This window comes from Lacerta agilis, chromosome 12, assembly GCF_009819535.1.
Source record: "Lacerta agilis isolate rLacAgi1 chromosome 12, rLacAgi1.pri, whole genome shotgun sequence".
Lineage (NCBI taxonomy): Eukaryota > Metazoa > Chordata > Lepidosauria > Squamata > Lacertidae > Lacerta > Lacerta agilis.
In genome coordinates, this window is record NC_046323.1 from 17,925,213 (window position 1) to 17,937,998 (window position 12,786).

The window sequence follows — 12,786 nt, forward strand, 5'->3', positions numbered from 1 at the left end:
CATTTCCTTGCGCAGCTCTGGCTTCGCTAGAAGCAGCTTAGTCATGCTAGCCACATGACCCAGAAAAACTGTCTGCGAACAAACGTCGGCTCCCTCGGCCAGTAAAGCGAGATGAGTGCCGCAACCCCAGAATCGTTCGCGACTGGACCTAACTGTCAGGGGTCCTTTACCTTTAGCAGTGCAACACAGTGTTTTATGCCTTAGTCATGTAGGAGTTCATACTTAAGTTTGTCTTTTTTCACTTTAAAATACTCAAGTCAGTTTTCCTTCTAGCAATTTTAGCATTAGGCAGACATGTTGGTATGGGTAAGATCTTTCAAAACCTTATCAGTCATTTCTCAGTAGAAGGCTTCTTGTGCAAGTTATTTATTAAATGATTAAAGAGTAAAGAAATTGTATGTTGTATTAAAAATAAAAGATAAGCAATATTGTCGAACTAATCCTTACACTTGTTGTAAGTCCTGAACCAGTATCAGTAATTCTCTCTCACACACAGTATAAGTAAAATGAAAATAGATCTACCTTAGTTGTTGTTTGGCTGGTGGTGGGACAAAGGTCCCACAATGTGCAGGAACAGGAAGCCATCAAATCTTCCTTTGTTAATTTGATTTTTACACCACCTCATTATGCCTGGGATTCGCAGATGCAGATAAAATTAAATAATATATTGTAAACTCACAGTGACAGAAGTTTCCTTACGGATTGCCAAATAAATGCAAGCACTGCTTTCTTGCATAGCACTAGTCTTTCTAGAAGATTGCTATAAATGATTTTAAAATTCCTTTTCAATGTACTTTTCATTTTCTGCCACTATTATCTTAAGGAATGTCACAGTATGTATGCTTCTTTCCAACCCTGGATAAAATGGTGCAATCAGTCATCCAGTCTCCTTCCACAGTTCTGCATCAGGGTTTCCACTCTGGTTCAGGCTGTGGCTCCATTTTTCCTTTTCTGCATGACATTCTGGCATAATTACTTTTTTTCCCCTTCAATCTCTCAGATTTTAGCCCATTTGCTACAAGAAGATGGCATTTTATGGTGAAGCTTGTCTCTTTCCCTCCCTTTTTGTCATTTTAACTTGGTAAATTAAATAATTCAGCCAAATATTACTATTGTGTATTGCACAAATATCATAGGGGAATATAGTATAAAAGAATTATAGAACTGTGGAGTTGAAAGGGACCCAGAAGGTCATCATGTACAATCCCCTGCAATGCAGGAATCTCAACTAAACCATCCATGATAGATGGCTATCCAACCTCTGCTCAAAAACCGCCAGCGAAGGAGAGTCCACCACCATCCGATCTTCCCACTCTTTTTCCATTCTTACAATTTACTTTACAGGAAAACACAATGACTTATTATTATTATTATTATTATTATTATTATTATTATTATTATTATTATTATTACTTTTTCCAGTTCAACTCTAAAGGTTCAGGAAGGAATCTCTGGTGTAGTTTCATTTAAAACTGGTTAAATCTGCTGGCGAACAATCTATCTTTCCCACATAGAAGTACCATTAAACTGCCAACTCTAGTTATCTTGAAACAACCTTAAATGCCTTCATATCCCTATGGAAATTAAAGATTTACATTCTGAAACTTTAACACAAGGCATTTAAATGCATCTGAGAGTAGGGAAAGTTCCAGCACTCCATGGGACGTTTGCTATTCAGTTTTACCTGTGTGCTGAGAGCAGTTTCATTTTACATTTCAGAAGACATAAATCTGATAAATTCCAATCCAGTGCATTATTATGTATTTTTATGCCTGTGTACCTTTCACTGAAGTTGGGGTGTGGGATCAGAGTGGACTCAGCATATGAATAAGTGTTGTATAATCCGTTAGTAAAAAGGATAACAGTGAACAACTTGAAGTAATCAAATAATATGGAAATTAACACAGACAAGATAATTATGACAGTTTTATTTTGATGGAATAAGTTTCTGAGTCAATTAGACAGTATTGAAATCTTGTTCCAATTAGAGAACAGCTTAAAAAAAAAAAATACCCAACGCTGTTGGACTACAGAAACAAACACATGGCAATGATGACGTGAATGTTTATGATATGCTGCCATTTTATTTATGCCATCCTAACCTAACATTGGTCTTTCAATTTAATAGCGATTAACACCTCTTAACTGTTCACATTTGGCTTACAGTATGTCTCTTAATGTTATGTGTTGTTTGAAAACCGTAAAAGATGCATGATTGTGCTATTTTTTTCCAAGTTGTTTCTAATTAATATCTCCACTGTCCAGTGTTCTTTCAATAAGGGTACCTGCCACAATACCTTAAAAAAGATCATTAATGCTTTTTACTATGAGCACAGCTGAATAGTCCTCTGTAGTCAAGCTGCACAAATTTTTAAGTGACCTGCCCTTTAGCAATGATAGTCACTACTTAAGCATTTGGTTTTGTACATAAAGATTTGCTACATTGCAGTTCAGAATCATAGATCGGTTTCTGTAGATAAACAAGCGTATTGTAGATAAACTACTGTTCCAGCTGTTAGGTAAATGAATAAACATAGAAAGCATAGGCTCAGTGATTACAGCATGACCTTTTATCTTGGTGAGCACTGATATGGTGTTCCATGTGACACGACGGCCCTATTCTCTTTAATCTTAGGAATGCTCTGCAAAAGTCCCTTTCAAGCTGTATTCAAAGTTTGCCCTGAAATATCATCTCCGCTCATGAAAGAATAATAAGTAATCCATGAACATGTGGATCTTGTTGTATAAACCAGAGCGTTTAGATCACACTTCTGTATAAAGAAGGCACAAACCCAATTCAGACTGTACGCTCTTCCATGCATGGTGAAATGTAAGATTTCACCACTCTCCATGTGGCTGTTCCATCTCCAATATCACCAGGCCAAGCAGCCTCCGCAGACCTATATGGGTAAGACCTGAAAAACATGATCAATCTCCCAGAGAGCCTACAAGCATGGGATTTTACACATGCAAACCCTAATGAAACACTACATTCACATGTGGACAGCAGGTGGGAGAAGTGGACAGGATGGGCCAGGTGAAAAGGCATGTACAAAGGAGTGAGATTGGGGAGAGTACCATTTCACCCAGATAGTGAATTAGCAAAGTATCTGCTATGTAGGGAAGGGAAGGCTTGTGCACTGCAAGTCAACATGTCAGCAAAGTTTAGCCACACAGCGTCACACAGAGGCAAGATTTGCTTCTATAGCAACCGTCCCAAGATTCTGCATTTTCCTATAGTTGTGAATGGCAGCCATTCATTTGTATTGGAGAAAATAAAGGGGTACACTAAGATACACCGTTAAGGTATGTGGGGGGACCTAACCTAATGTCTTACCTTATCTCTTACACTAATAATTATTGCAACCATTTAAAATTCTGCAGAGCCCCATTCTGGTCTCTGGATTTTGTTTTTTTCTCATGCCAGGGACAAATTGTGGTTTTTTTTCTCCATACCAAATACCACCTACACACCCCCATATATTTTAACTGAGTTGTGGTCTTCGCAACCAAGTGGCCTTCACTAGCAAGATAATTTGAACAATGGGGCAAGAGACTTAAGTCAGAGTTGCTCACCATGTTTCCAATATTGACAGAGTTGGGGTGAAGTCATGACTACTTTGGAATGCCAGTTCTGGAATGAAGTAGGCGAGCATGGCTGCTTCATTTGGTGAATTTCATGGGATTATCTTACCACATGTAAGCCCTCCTTGGTACAGGGCACAGGTCTTTCTACTATATGCAAGCATTAGCCCATCAACAGGAAGGAACCCACATGTGATAAGCTAATCCCTTGACAATTACCGTCTACTATGTCCCCTACAAATTAGTCGTAGTTTAACTCCACCAAAAAGCTTCACCATCTGGAGATGTTGCAAGTTTTAGCACTGTGCTTCAAAGCAATGTCACCCATTTTGATTTTTCAAAAAGGCCTCGGTTGGGTCAAAGGCTGACTATCTTTTACATTGCGAAGTTAGGCATCATTTCCCTTTTGTGACCTGGTGTCTGCTTGAAACATTTCCACTTATGCCTTTAAAATCAAATCCCCTTTTAATCTATATTCAAGTTAAAAGCTAATTGCAAGGGGAGGGGCGTGTCTCCTTGCTCCAATCCCCTGGAGAGGAAGAATAATTATTTGCCAAAATTCTGAAAGGAATTTGTTATATGGGTTGAGAAAGCCAGATAGCCCTGTGCAATATTTATAATATTGGTGGTGTTAGAATGTAGTAGCTCACTGTTTCCAAAATACAGTTCTAAAAATAATTCTGCAGTTTGGTTCACTGCCTTGGTATGGCGAATGGTACCCATTATTGAAAGGTGGTCTGTATTTGTACTAATACAGAGAATGCCAGTTTAGAAATGAGCCTGATTGCATGGTTCATTTTCTTCTCCTTTGTAGAGCCAGGCTGCGGCCCACTACAAAGGCACTAAACATGCCAAGAAGCTCAAAGCACTGGAAGCCATGAAAAATAAGCAGAAATCTGTAACTACCAAGGACAGCGCAAAGACTACCTTCACTTCCATCACTACCAATACCATCAATGCCAGCTCTGACAAAACAGGTTAAGCGATAATCTCTGTTGTGGTTTATTTCTGTTGTTGTTGTTGTTGTTTGTTGTTGTTTTTCTTGTTTACCGCCATGTCCGTTTGGTTATGTGCTTGCCACATTGATTCATGCTTGATCCATCATTCTATGTAATATTGATTTATTTCCTCGCAGTAAACTTATGAGAGTAAGGTAATCATGACGAGTTGTGTAACGGATTTCTCTTGTGCACAAAGTGACTTGTCATTATTTCAGGTATGAATGCATACGTGTAAGATGAGTAATGTCCAGGGCAAGCAAACAATTAAATACAAATGCTCAGGAACTTGTAGTCTATATGCAGGGGTTCTCTCTCTCTCTCTCTCTCTCTCTCTCTCTCTCTCTCTCTCCCCTCCCTCCCTCCCCCCTCCTCTCTCTACAGTCAGCTGTGACACATTTTTAGCTAAAAAAAATTACCAGTAGCACTAATTGACACTGGGAGCCTGTGATAAAAAGCATTGTTTATCAAAGCTTTATTGTCACAAATTTTTAAGCACTGCATTATTACTTCAAATGGGTGTTCCATGATTTCAAGCAGGATAATACCTACACAGCCCCACTTCTCAGAAACAGGTAAGTATGACTGATATATATTATTATGGTTACTTATTATGGTTGCTTTCAGAGCCTGAAAAATATGGATTGAGGACAGATTGTGTGTGTGTGTGTGTGTGTGTGTGTGTGTGTGCATGTTTTCCTTCTCCTGGTAGTCAAAAGAATTGCAGGTGGCTAGTGAAGGAGATGGAATTTGAGTAACCTGGTATTTAAAATCTGAGCCACTGTCCAGGAAACTTCAAAGGCAGATGGTTGCAGTACCTCACATGAAAGAATTGATCTTGTCACTTGTCATGTGCTTGTTGTATGCAGACTCATGACATGCATACATAAAAGACTTGCTGAAAAGAGAAATGTGAAATGAGTCAAGTCGTTTGTTTGTTTGTTTGTTTTCTCCTGTAGTTACTGTGGGTGGCAGGCCATTTGATACCAAAGGATTTTCTACACTGCAGTTTAGCGCAGCACAAACTTGCATGGCATTGGTTCGGAAGTCTTACTCTGCCTTTATATATGGTCATCTGCTTTTGCGAATGCTGCCCAGTTTTTAAGGGAATACTGTGTTTACAATGTAGTGAGCTGATCCTTTCCAAAAAGAGTGTTCCTAGGCTTTGTTGGTGTGGCTTTCTTTTTTCAAGCAATCGGGGGGGGGGGGGGTTGCTTATCAATAAAGGTTGTATCCACAAGTGCGACCTTCTTTCTTATGTGTTTTATCAGAGAACAGTGTTCTTTAATTGTCATTACAGCAACTTTGTTTGAAGACTGAGAGAGACAGTGGTTTGTGCAATGAACTAGTTGCAGGGAAGGGGGGTTGGAACCCAGATGTTTATGATCTTTCATCATTTCAACATTCTGTCAGAATATTTTTAAAAGAATCTGTAGAACAAACTGTCTCAAAACACCAAATTGTTGCAATTGCAGGTTTGCGGCAGTTTCATCAAGTAAAGAAACAAAAACAAAGTAGTAATATGTAAGGTAGAAAACAGAAAAAGGTGATGGGAAAGAATCATAAGGACTGATCACTTTGGCCAATGCAGAGCTACTGTGACAACCAATTATGAAGTCATCTCAGGATTTCTGTTTCTAAACATTTTCATGTCTGTCGGGAATGTTTGATCCTCTTCAAAGTGCTGTTGAACCATGCAAAACACTTCTGGTGCTTATTTCCACAGTCTATACATGTGGCTAGTCCTACTTGATGAAATCATTTGGAACATTTGCTCAATAAGTTGCATTTTGTGTTTTTTGCTACTTTGTGGTCTGGATTGCATAGATTGGGTGGGTGAGTGGTCTTACATTTGGGGCCGGACACTGAACTAGATGCCTCTTTATTCCTCTTTAGACTCTGCAGTTTGATTCTTTGGTTTCCTAGATGTCCTCAGTGTTGGTGCTGCAGGTCTACTATTAGTTAACTCAGTTACAATTCAGTGCTGTCTCCCGAACTGAGAATGTGATTCATTTTGCACATGGGAGGCCCACAATCAGTTCCTCAATCAACCACGAATCAGCAAGTCACAGCCTCTATGTAATCTAATCCCTAGGGGTTGTTTGCTTATTTATTAAATTTGGATTCTGCCTTTCCTCCAAATTTTTATTGTGTTTCATTAGATCAAAGGTGGTAACAGCAATAAAATTCAAGCACAATAAAATAAAATAAAATAATAAAACACAATAAAATACAGTAAAATGGTATAGTAAAAATAGTAACTACTTAAGCAAATTCCAGCATGTATACCATGGCCATTAGAAGTTTGGTTTTGGTTGTTGTCTGCCAGTAGAAAGTCATCAGAGTTCCTGATGTGCTTCAGTTATTGATGAGAGAGAAAGATGGGTCTTTCCAAAAACATCTCATGGATTTTTTTAAACCTAGGATGACATCAAAACCAACAACAAATCACAGAGCACATATGTGAACACAGAAGTGACCTGTGATTTGATGTGATCCCTTGTAAAAAAACAACAACAATTAGCATGGCAGATTAAATGTTTTTATCATGGCAGTGCTGGATTTTTAAAAAATCATATATTATCTATGATTTGATGGGAATTGGGGGGGGACCCATAAAAACTTGCAGCTTTAAGAGGGTAATTTATACTGCATCTGACTTGTCTATGCACATGCATTCTCCCCCCTCCCTCTCCACTCTCTCCCTCCCTCCTCCTGCGGCGCTCCATGTTCTCCCTTGTCCTCCAGCCTACTCCCCTTTTCCTGCCATCCTCCCGAACTTCTCTCCTACACTCTCAGACTCTCCATTGCTCAGGTGCCAGTCTGAATCTTAGAGAGCTTATATCAGAAGCACACTTCCAAGTTCCTTCTTTCGCTCTGTACTTCTCAGTTGCCCAGTTTTCATAAAGTGGGAAAATGGGGCATACGTCCAAATAGTATTTAGGTTATAGCATAGGAGGTAATTTGGGACCCAGAAAGGATGAAAGGCATAGGGCAAGAACCTCTTAGATTCTCAAACAAAGTTTCCTCACAAGTTAGATACAATGGTGGCAGGAGTAGAATCAAGAATGACATCATGAACTCCTTGAAGAGGAAGGGTGAAACACTGGACCAAGAAGACAGAAATCTGCACTGGCCCTTCTACTCCACTCAACCCAGTATCAACCATGAATCAGCTTTTGCTTAGTTCAGTGGTGGCTACACTGGTATCCCTGGATGTTGCAACTTGTAGAACTTTGGGGACTGCAAATAATGGCAACAAGAGGCCATGGAACATAGTTTCCCTAGGGATCCAGATAAAGGTGTTGCATTGCAACTCCCATCAAGTCCTATTCAAGCATGCTCCTCAAGGGTTCCAAATCACCTAGGCGCCTGTACAAGTGAAGGCTTTCTCTCCAGACATTTACATTCTGTGTACACATGCCAAAGGGAAGGACTATTCAGTGCAGCACTGCTTCCCACCCAAGTGTATTGTTAACCATGAGTAGAATGGCCAAATAGGGCTTACGTGTTCCTCCTATTGAGCTTTTAAGAAGGTTATCTATATGCATTCTATGTTGCCAGAACCGTACAACAGCCTACAACAGAGGTTGAATAGTATCAAGGTTTAGTGGTTAACACGGAAAGGAAGTGTAAAAAAGATATCAACGACTGGAAGTTATCCCTGTGCTAAGAATGATTTTACGAAATGATCTAAAACTCTTTACTGTATCTTGAAAGGACTGACTACTTTAGCAGCTATAAAACAGCACAGAAAGCAAATCAGTAGGTTTGCCCCCTTATCTACTTGGTAATTTTTAAAGTCTCAGTGCAAGGCAATGGGTAATGCTAATTTTTATGCATTAATAAAATTAGCTTGTGCCAATGATGAATGGTCGTTTTACCTCTGGGAGAAGGGCCAATGTAAGTGAAGAATGAAAAGGGGGCTTTTTTTAAAAAAAAAAAAAAAAGCATAGCAGTAAAATGATGGTAATCTGGTAAAAGGCATTTTGATTAATAGGGTTGCACAGTATTTTCATGTCATTTGGAACAATGAACCTTTTCTAAGCCTTACAGCCTTGGTTCTAAAGCCTGTAAAATTTCACCTTTAAAAAATCTCAAATGGTGTAAAAGGAATGTTTCTGATGCACAAAGATTCTGGATACAGTGGTACCTCTGGTTACGAACTTAATTCGTTCTGGAGGTCCGTTCTTAAGCTGAAACCGTTCTTATCCTGAGGCTCGCTTTTGCTAATGGGGCCTCCCACTGTGCACACACCAGAGGCGCGCAATTTCCATTCGCATCCTGGGGCAAAGATCACAACCAGGAGCAGCTACTTCCGGGTTAGTGGAGCTCGTAACCTGAAGCGTTCGTAACCAGACGCATTTGTAACCACATGTACCACTCTATTCATTATTGTAGCTTGGTAAAAATAACTCCTGAATGGTGAAGCTTAGTAGATATGGAAGAGAGACTACAACTCCATGGAGAAACAAATACATTAGATTTGTCTTGGGTTCAGCTTTAGTCCCTGCAGTCATGGAAGCACAAATATCAGCCTCAGGGAGTGAATTCTCAGCTTTAGACTGTGGAAAGCCTAGAGATGATATGAAAGTTTCTGATTTAGTACATCCTGTTGTACTGGATCATTTTTCCTGTCTATACATTCTATACAGAGTAGTAAAGAAAGAAAAGGGGGAAAACGCCTAGGTTTATATTGCTTGTAAAAAGGCAACTCTTTAATGCCTCACGGCATGGGGAAGTGGCCAAGAAAAGCGGGTATTTAGATCTCTGATAATACTGATCAAAAGCATGTGTGCTACTGAGGAAGCCGGCTTGCTATGTTCTTTGGAAATCATGTGCCTACTTTCAACCTGCGCCTTTGGGGGAAAAATAAAAATAAAAAACAGCTTTATAAAGCTATGTTTGGAAGATTAATGTGAGATCTGAAGTAAGCTGAGAGGAGGTCTTATTGCCATCACCACCACTGTATCATGTATAAAAAAATGTATGTTTAAATGGTGGGTGAGGTGTCGGCAACAGCACATTGGTCAAGATTTCAGTTGACTGACTCCACAGATAAACTATCACCAGAAAACTTTGAATGTTTTGGTAATGAAGGTTATGGGAAAGGCCAGCCCCTGTGCAATGCGAAGCAGGAAGGGAAAGAGCCATTTGTTATCTTGCTTATACCATTATCCTTTGGGGCACAAAATGATTCTGGGACGAACTGTAGGCAAATGGAGTAATACTCGGGCCCTCGTTGAATCAGGGCATTGACATCTCCTGGAGTGCATTTTAAAAATGCTTTAGTCTACAGCAGTTCAAATGACATTAACATCACAGTTCTATATATGTTTGCTCTGAAGTCACCCCCGTTGTGTTTAATGTTCCTTGCGCATAAATGGAATGTCTACGTGATGTAATAGAACTTAGCCGCTTCAGCAAGTGACCCAGCAAGTACATTCAGGAAGAAAGTTCACAGCACCACAAGGCATACTCAGGTATGTGACCTGGATAAGTCAGGGATAGGGGCTCCAGAGAACATGGCCACAATGTCCCCATCCCCCACAAGGGCATGGCAGTGACCATCTTCTCTCCCACTCACGGTGGTGATACACACCATGCTGAACCCTGGCCGATGCACTAACATTCATTGGATTCCATTCAAGGCTTAAGAATGTTCTGCAATTACTTAACATTGGTAACCAGAAGCCACTGAGTGCATGAAAGTATGGTAGTCTACATCTCGTTGTTGTTGTTTGTTTAATTCCACATGGTGTTTGAACTCCAAGTGGATGGCTTATTTTGGATGGAAGCTTTTATAGGACATGCTTCGTAAGTTTAGTATCTCTGTGTTCGTATTTGTTTGCTTGCTTGTTTATATTTGTTTGGATTATATTTTTGTTTATTGGTTTGTGCATTTCTTGACAGAAAAGAGGTTTATTTTTTATTATAACTTAAATGAGAGGTTGAAGCACATGGATCATATTTCCATTGAAATCAGAGACTCTGCCAACAAACTAATGGAATGCCCACAATTTTTGTCAAACCATCTTTTGTGTATCTGAAGAAGTGTGCATGCACACGAAAGCTCATACCAAGAACAAACTTAGTTGGTCTCTAAGGTGCTACTGGAAGGATTTTTTTTATTTTATATTTTATATTTTGTTTCATCTTTTGTGTATCCTTCAATTATTTATGATGGACACTACCACCAAACTTGTGGTGAATGTGCCCAGCCACAGAACCATGAATTCCCCGTCCAGAAGGCTCCAAATCCTACTCTATGCCTGGAAATTATAGCTTGATTCTTCTCCCACAGTCACTCAAGTGTAATAGTTTAGCTTTACTTCTAAAAGGAGGAGGAGAAATCATTCTCAAGGATCTGCTAACTGGTTGCAAGATTTTCAACTCCGGATTCCTTCACCCTGGATGTTTTGGAGTGGTTGATCGGTTACCTGAACCTTTGTACCACATCTAGACATAACTCAATTTTTTGGGACCAAGTGATCAAATAATCTGGTGTTGATTGGTGCATGTGTGTTAATTCCAATAATTATACCTGTTTGCACCCATGGAAAATATGAACTCAAGTCTTCTTCTTTACTTTTCTTTGTCATCTTTTTGGTCTGCCTGTCTAGTTTTATATATCTCATAAATTTTGTCTTCATCTGGGCCTGTAAAGGGGGGGGGGGGTAAAACAGGCAAATGGAAAAGCCACAGACCTGACCATTATCCAGCTAGAATCACAAGCCGTGATACTGCTTTTGAGTATTAGAACCAGATCAAACTGAAATTTATGTAACAGATATTTAACAAATAGGAAAGTTTATCTTTGGAGAGCAGTAAAAGTAATGTCTGAAGAATGCCCAGAAATTGCATGCAATATTTCTTCCCCACCTCCTCCTCACAGCCTATAACTATAATCTGGGTATACATTCCTGCTCAAACAACTGCACAGTGCACCATGACAAATTATCTTCTGACAAGGGAAGTGTTGAAAAGAATGAAATACAGGAGTAGTTGAAGCTGAAACAATAGGTGAGATTGGGAAACACGTATGAGGGCCATGGCATTTTGCAAAACACAGAGATATTGGGTTTAAAATAAATTTAAGATTCAGGCAGAAAGAGAGAAGCCGTCAGTGCCAACAGACATCTTTCTGCTTTAAAAAGAAAGAAAGAAGAAGGCATGATTATTTCCTGCATTTCCACTCAGAGCTTCTCTCCTAAACCCATAACTGGCCACTGATGGTGAACAGATGGTGAACAGGCTGAAATGACACACAGCACCAATTTGGCAGGCCCGCTCCCTAAATGGAGTTCAGGTGACATAGGCTATTGCAGCAGCTGCTGCTTCAAAGCACTAGACTGAAAAGGAGCAATGGAGGAAAGCGTAACAGTTGACAGAAGTGGAATTAGGAGAAGGAAAGAAGTGGGCAGGAAATATTCAGTTGATATATAGGGCAGTGCTAATATTGCCATTCAGCAGCCATTTGTAGCTCTTACAGACTTTAAACTTAAAAAATTTCCCTGAGCATTCTAAAATAAGCTTCTTTACATTTTATATAGTTATAAAAATATTTATATGCAGCAATAATTATCATTGTCATTGTCATTAATATAGCCTTAATGGATGAAAGGATGACATTAGCATGTGCCTAGGACTAAAGGGACGCGGGTGGCACTGTGGGTTAAACCACAGAGCCTAGGGCGGTTTGAATCACTGCGACGGGGTGAGCTCCCGTTCCTCGGTCCCAGCTCCTGGCCACCTAGCAGTTCGAAAGCACATCAAAGTGCAAGTAGATAAATAGGTACCGCTCCGGCGGGAAGGTAAACGGTGTTTCCATGTACTGCTCTGGTTCGCCAGAAGAAGCTTTGTCATGTTGGCCACATGACCCAGAAGCTGGTTGACTGAGGTTTTATGTACACTTCCTCTTGTTCCAATGCTTCCCCCCCCCCCCGGGGAAAACTGCTCTTTAGCGCTAAATTTGAGTTTCCCCAGATTTCCAGAACAAGCAGAAGTGTGGATGAGCCCTGACTAACAGTAAGACATATAAATACCCTGCAAGCAAATCAGGATGAATGTAGGATAAATGCTCACTGTTGCATAACTGCCCCACAAGCAAATCAGTATGAATGCTCAATAGAGAGCCAGCATAATTTGAGCTCTGTGTCAACTTTTGTGACTATCAAATCATCATGAGTGCTCAATAAAGAGG

General features: G+C 39.9%; 1 protein-coding gene across 11 annotated transcripts in view; it reads left to right on the top strand.

Annotated features, from left to right (window-relative positions):
• The window catches only part of ZNF385D (zinc finger protein 385D), a 403,634-nt gene that overhangs the window by 345,611 nt on the left and 45,237 nt on the right, over nt 1-12,786 (top strand). For all 11 annotated transcript variants that reach the window (XM_033166281.1, XM_033166277.1, XM_033166276.1 and 8 more), the window contains one exon: nt 4,400-4,562. In XM_033166281.1, the coding sequence (XP_033022172.1) occupies nt 4,400-4,562 (163 nt within the window). The remainder of the gene's footprint in view (nt 1-4,399; nt 4,563-12,786) is intronic.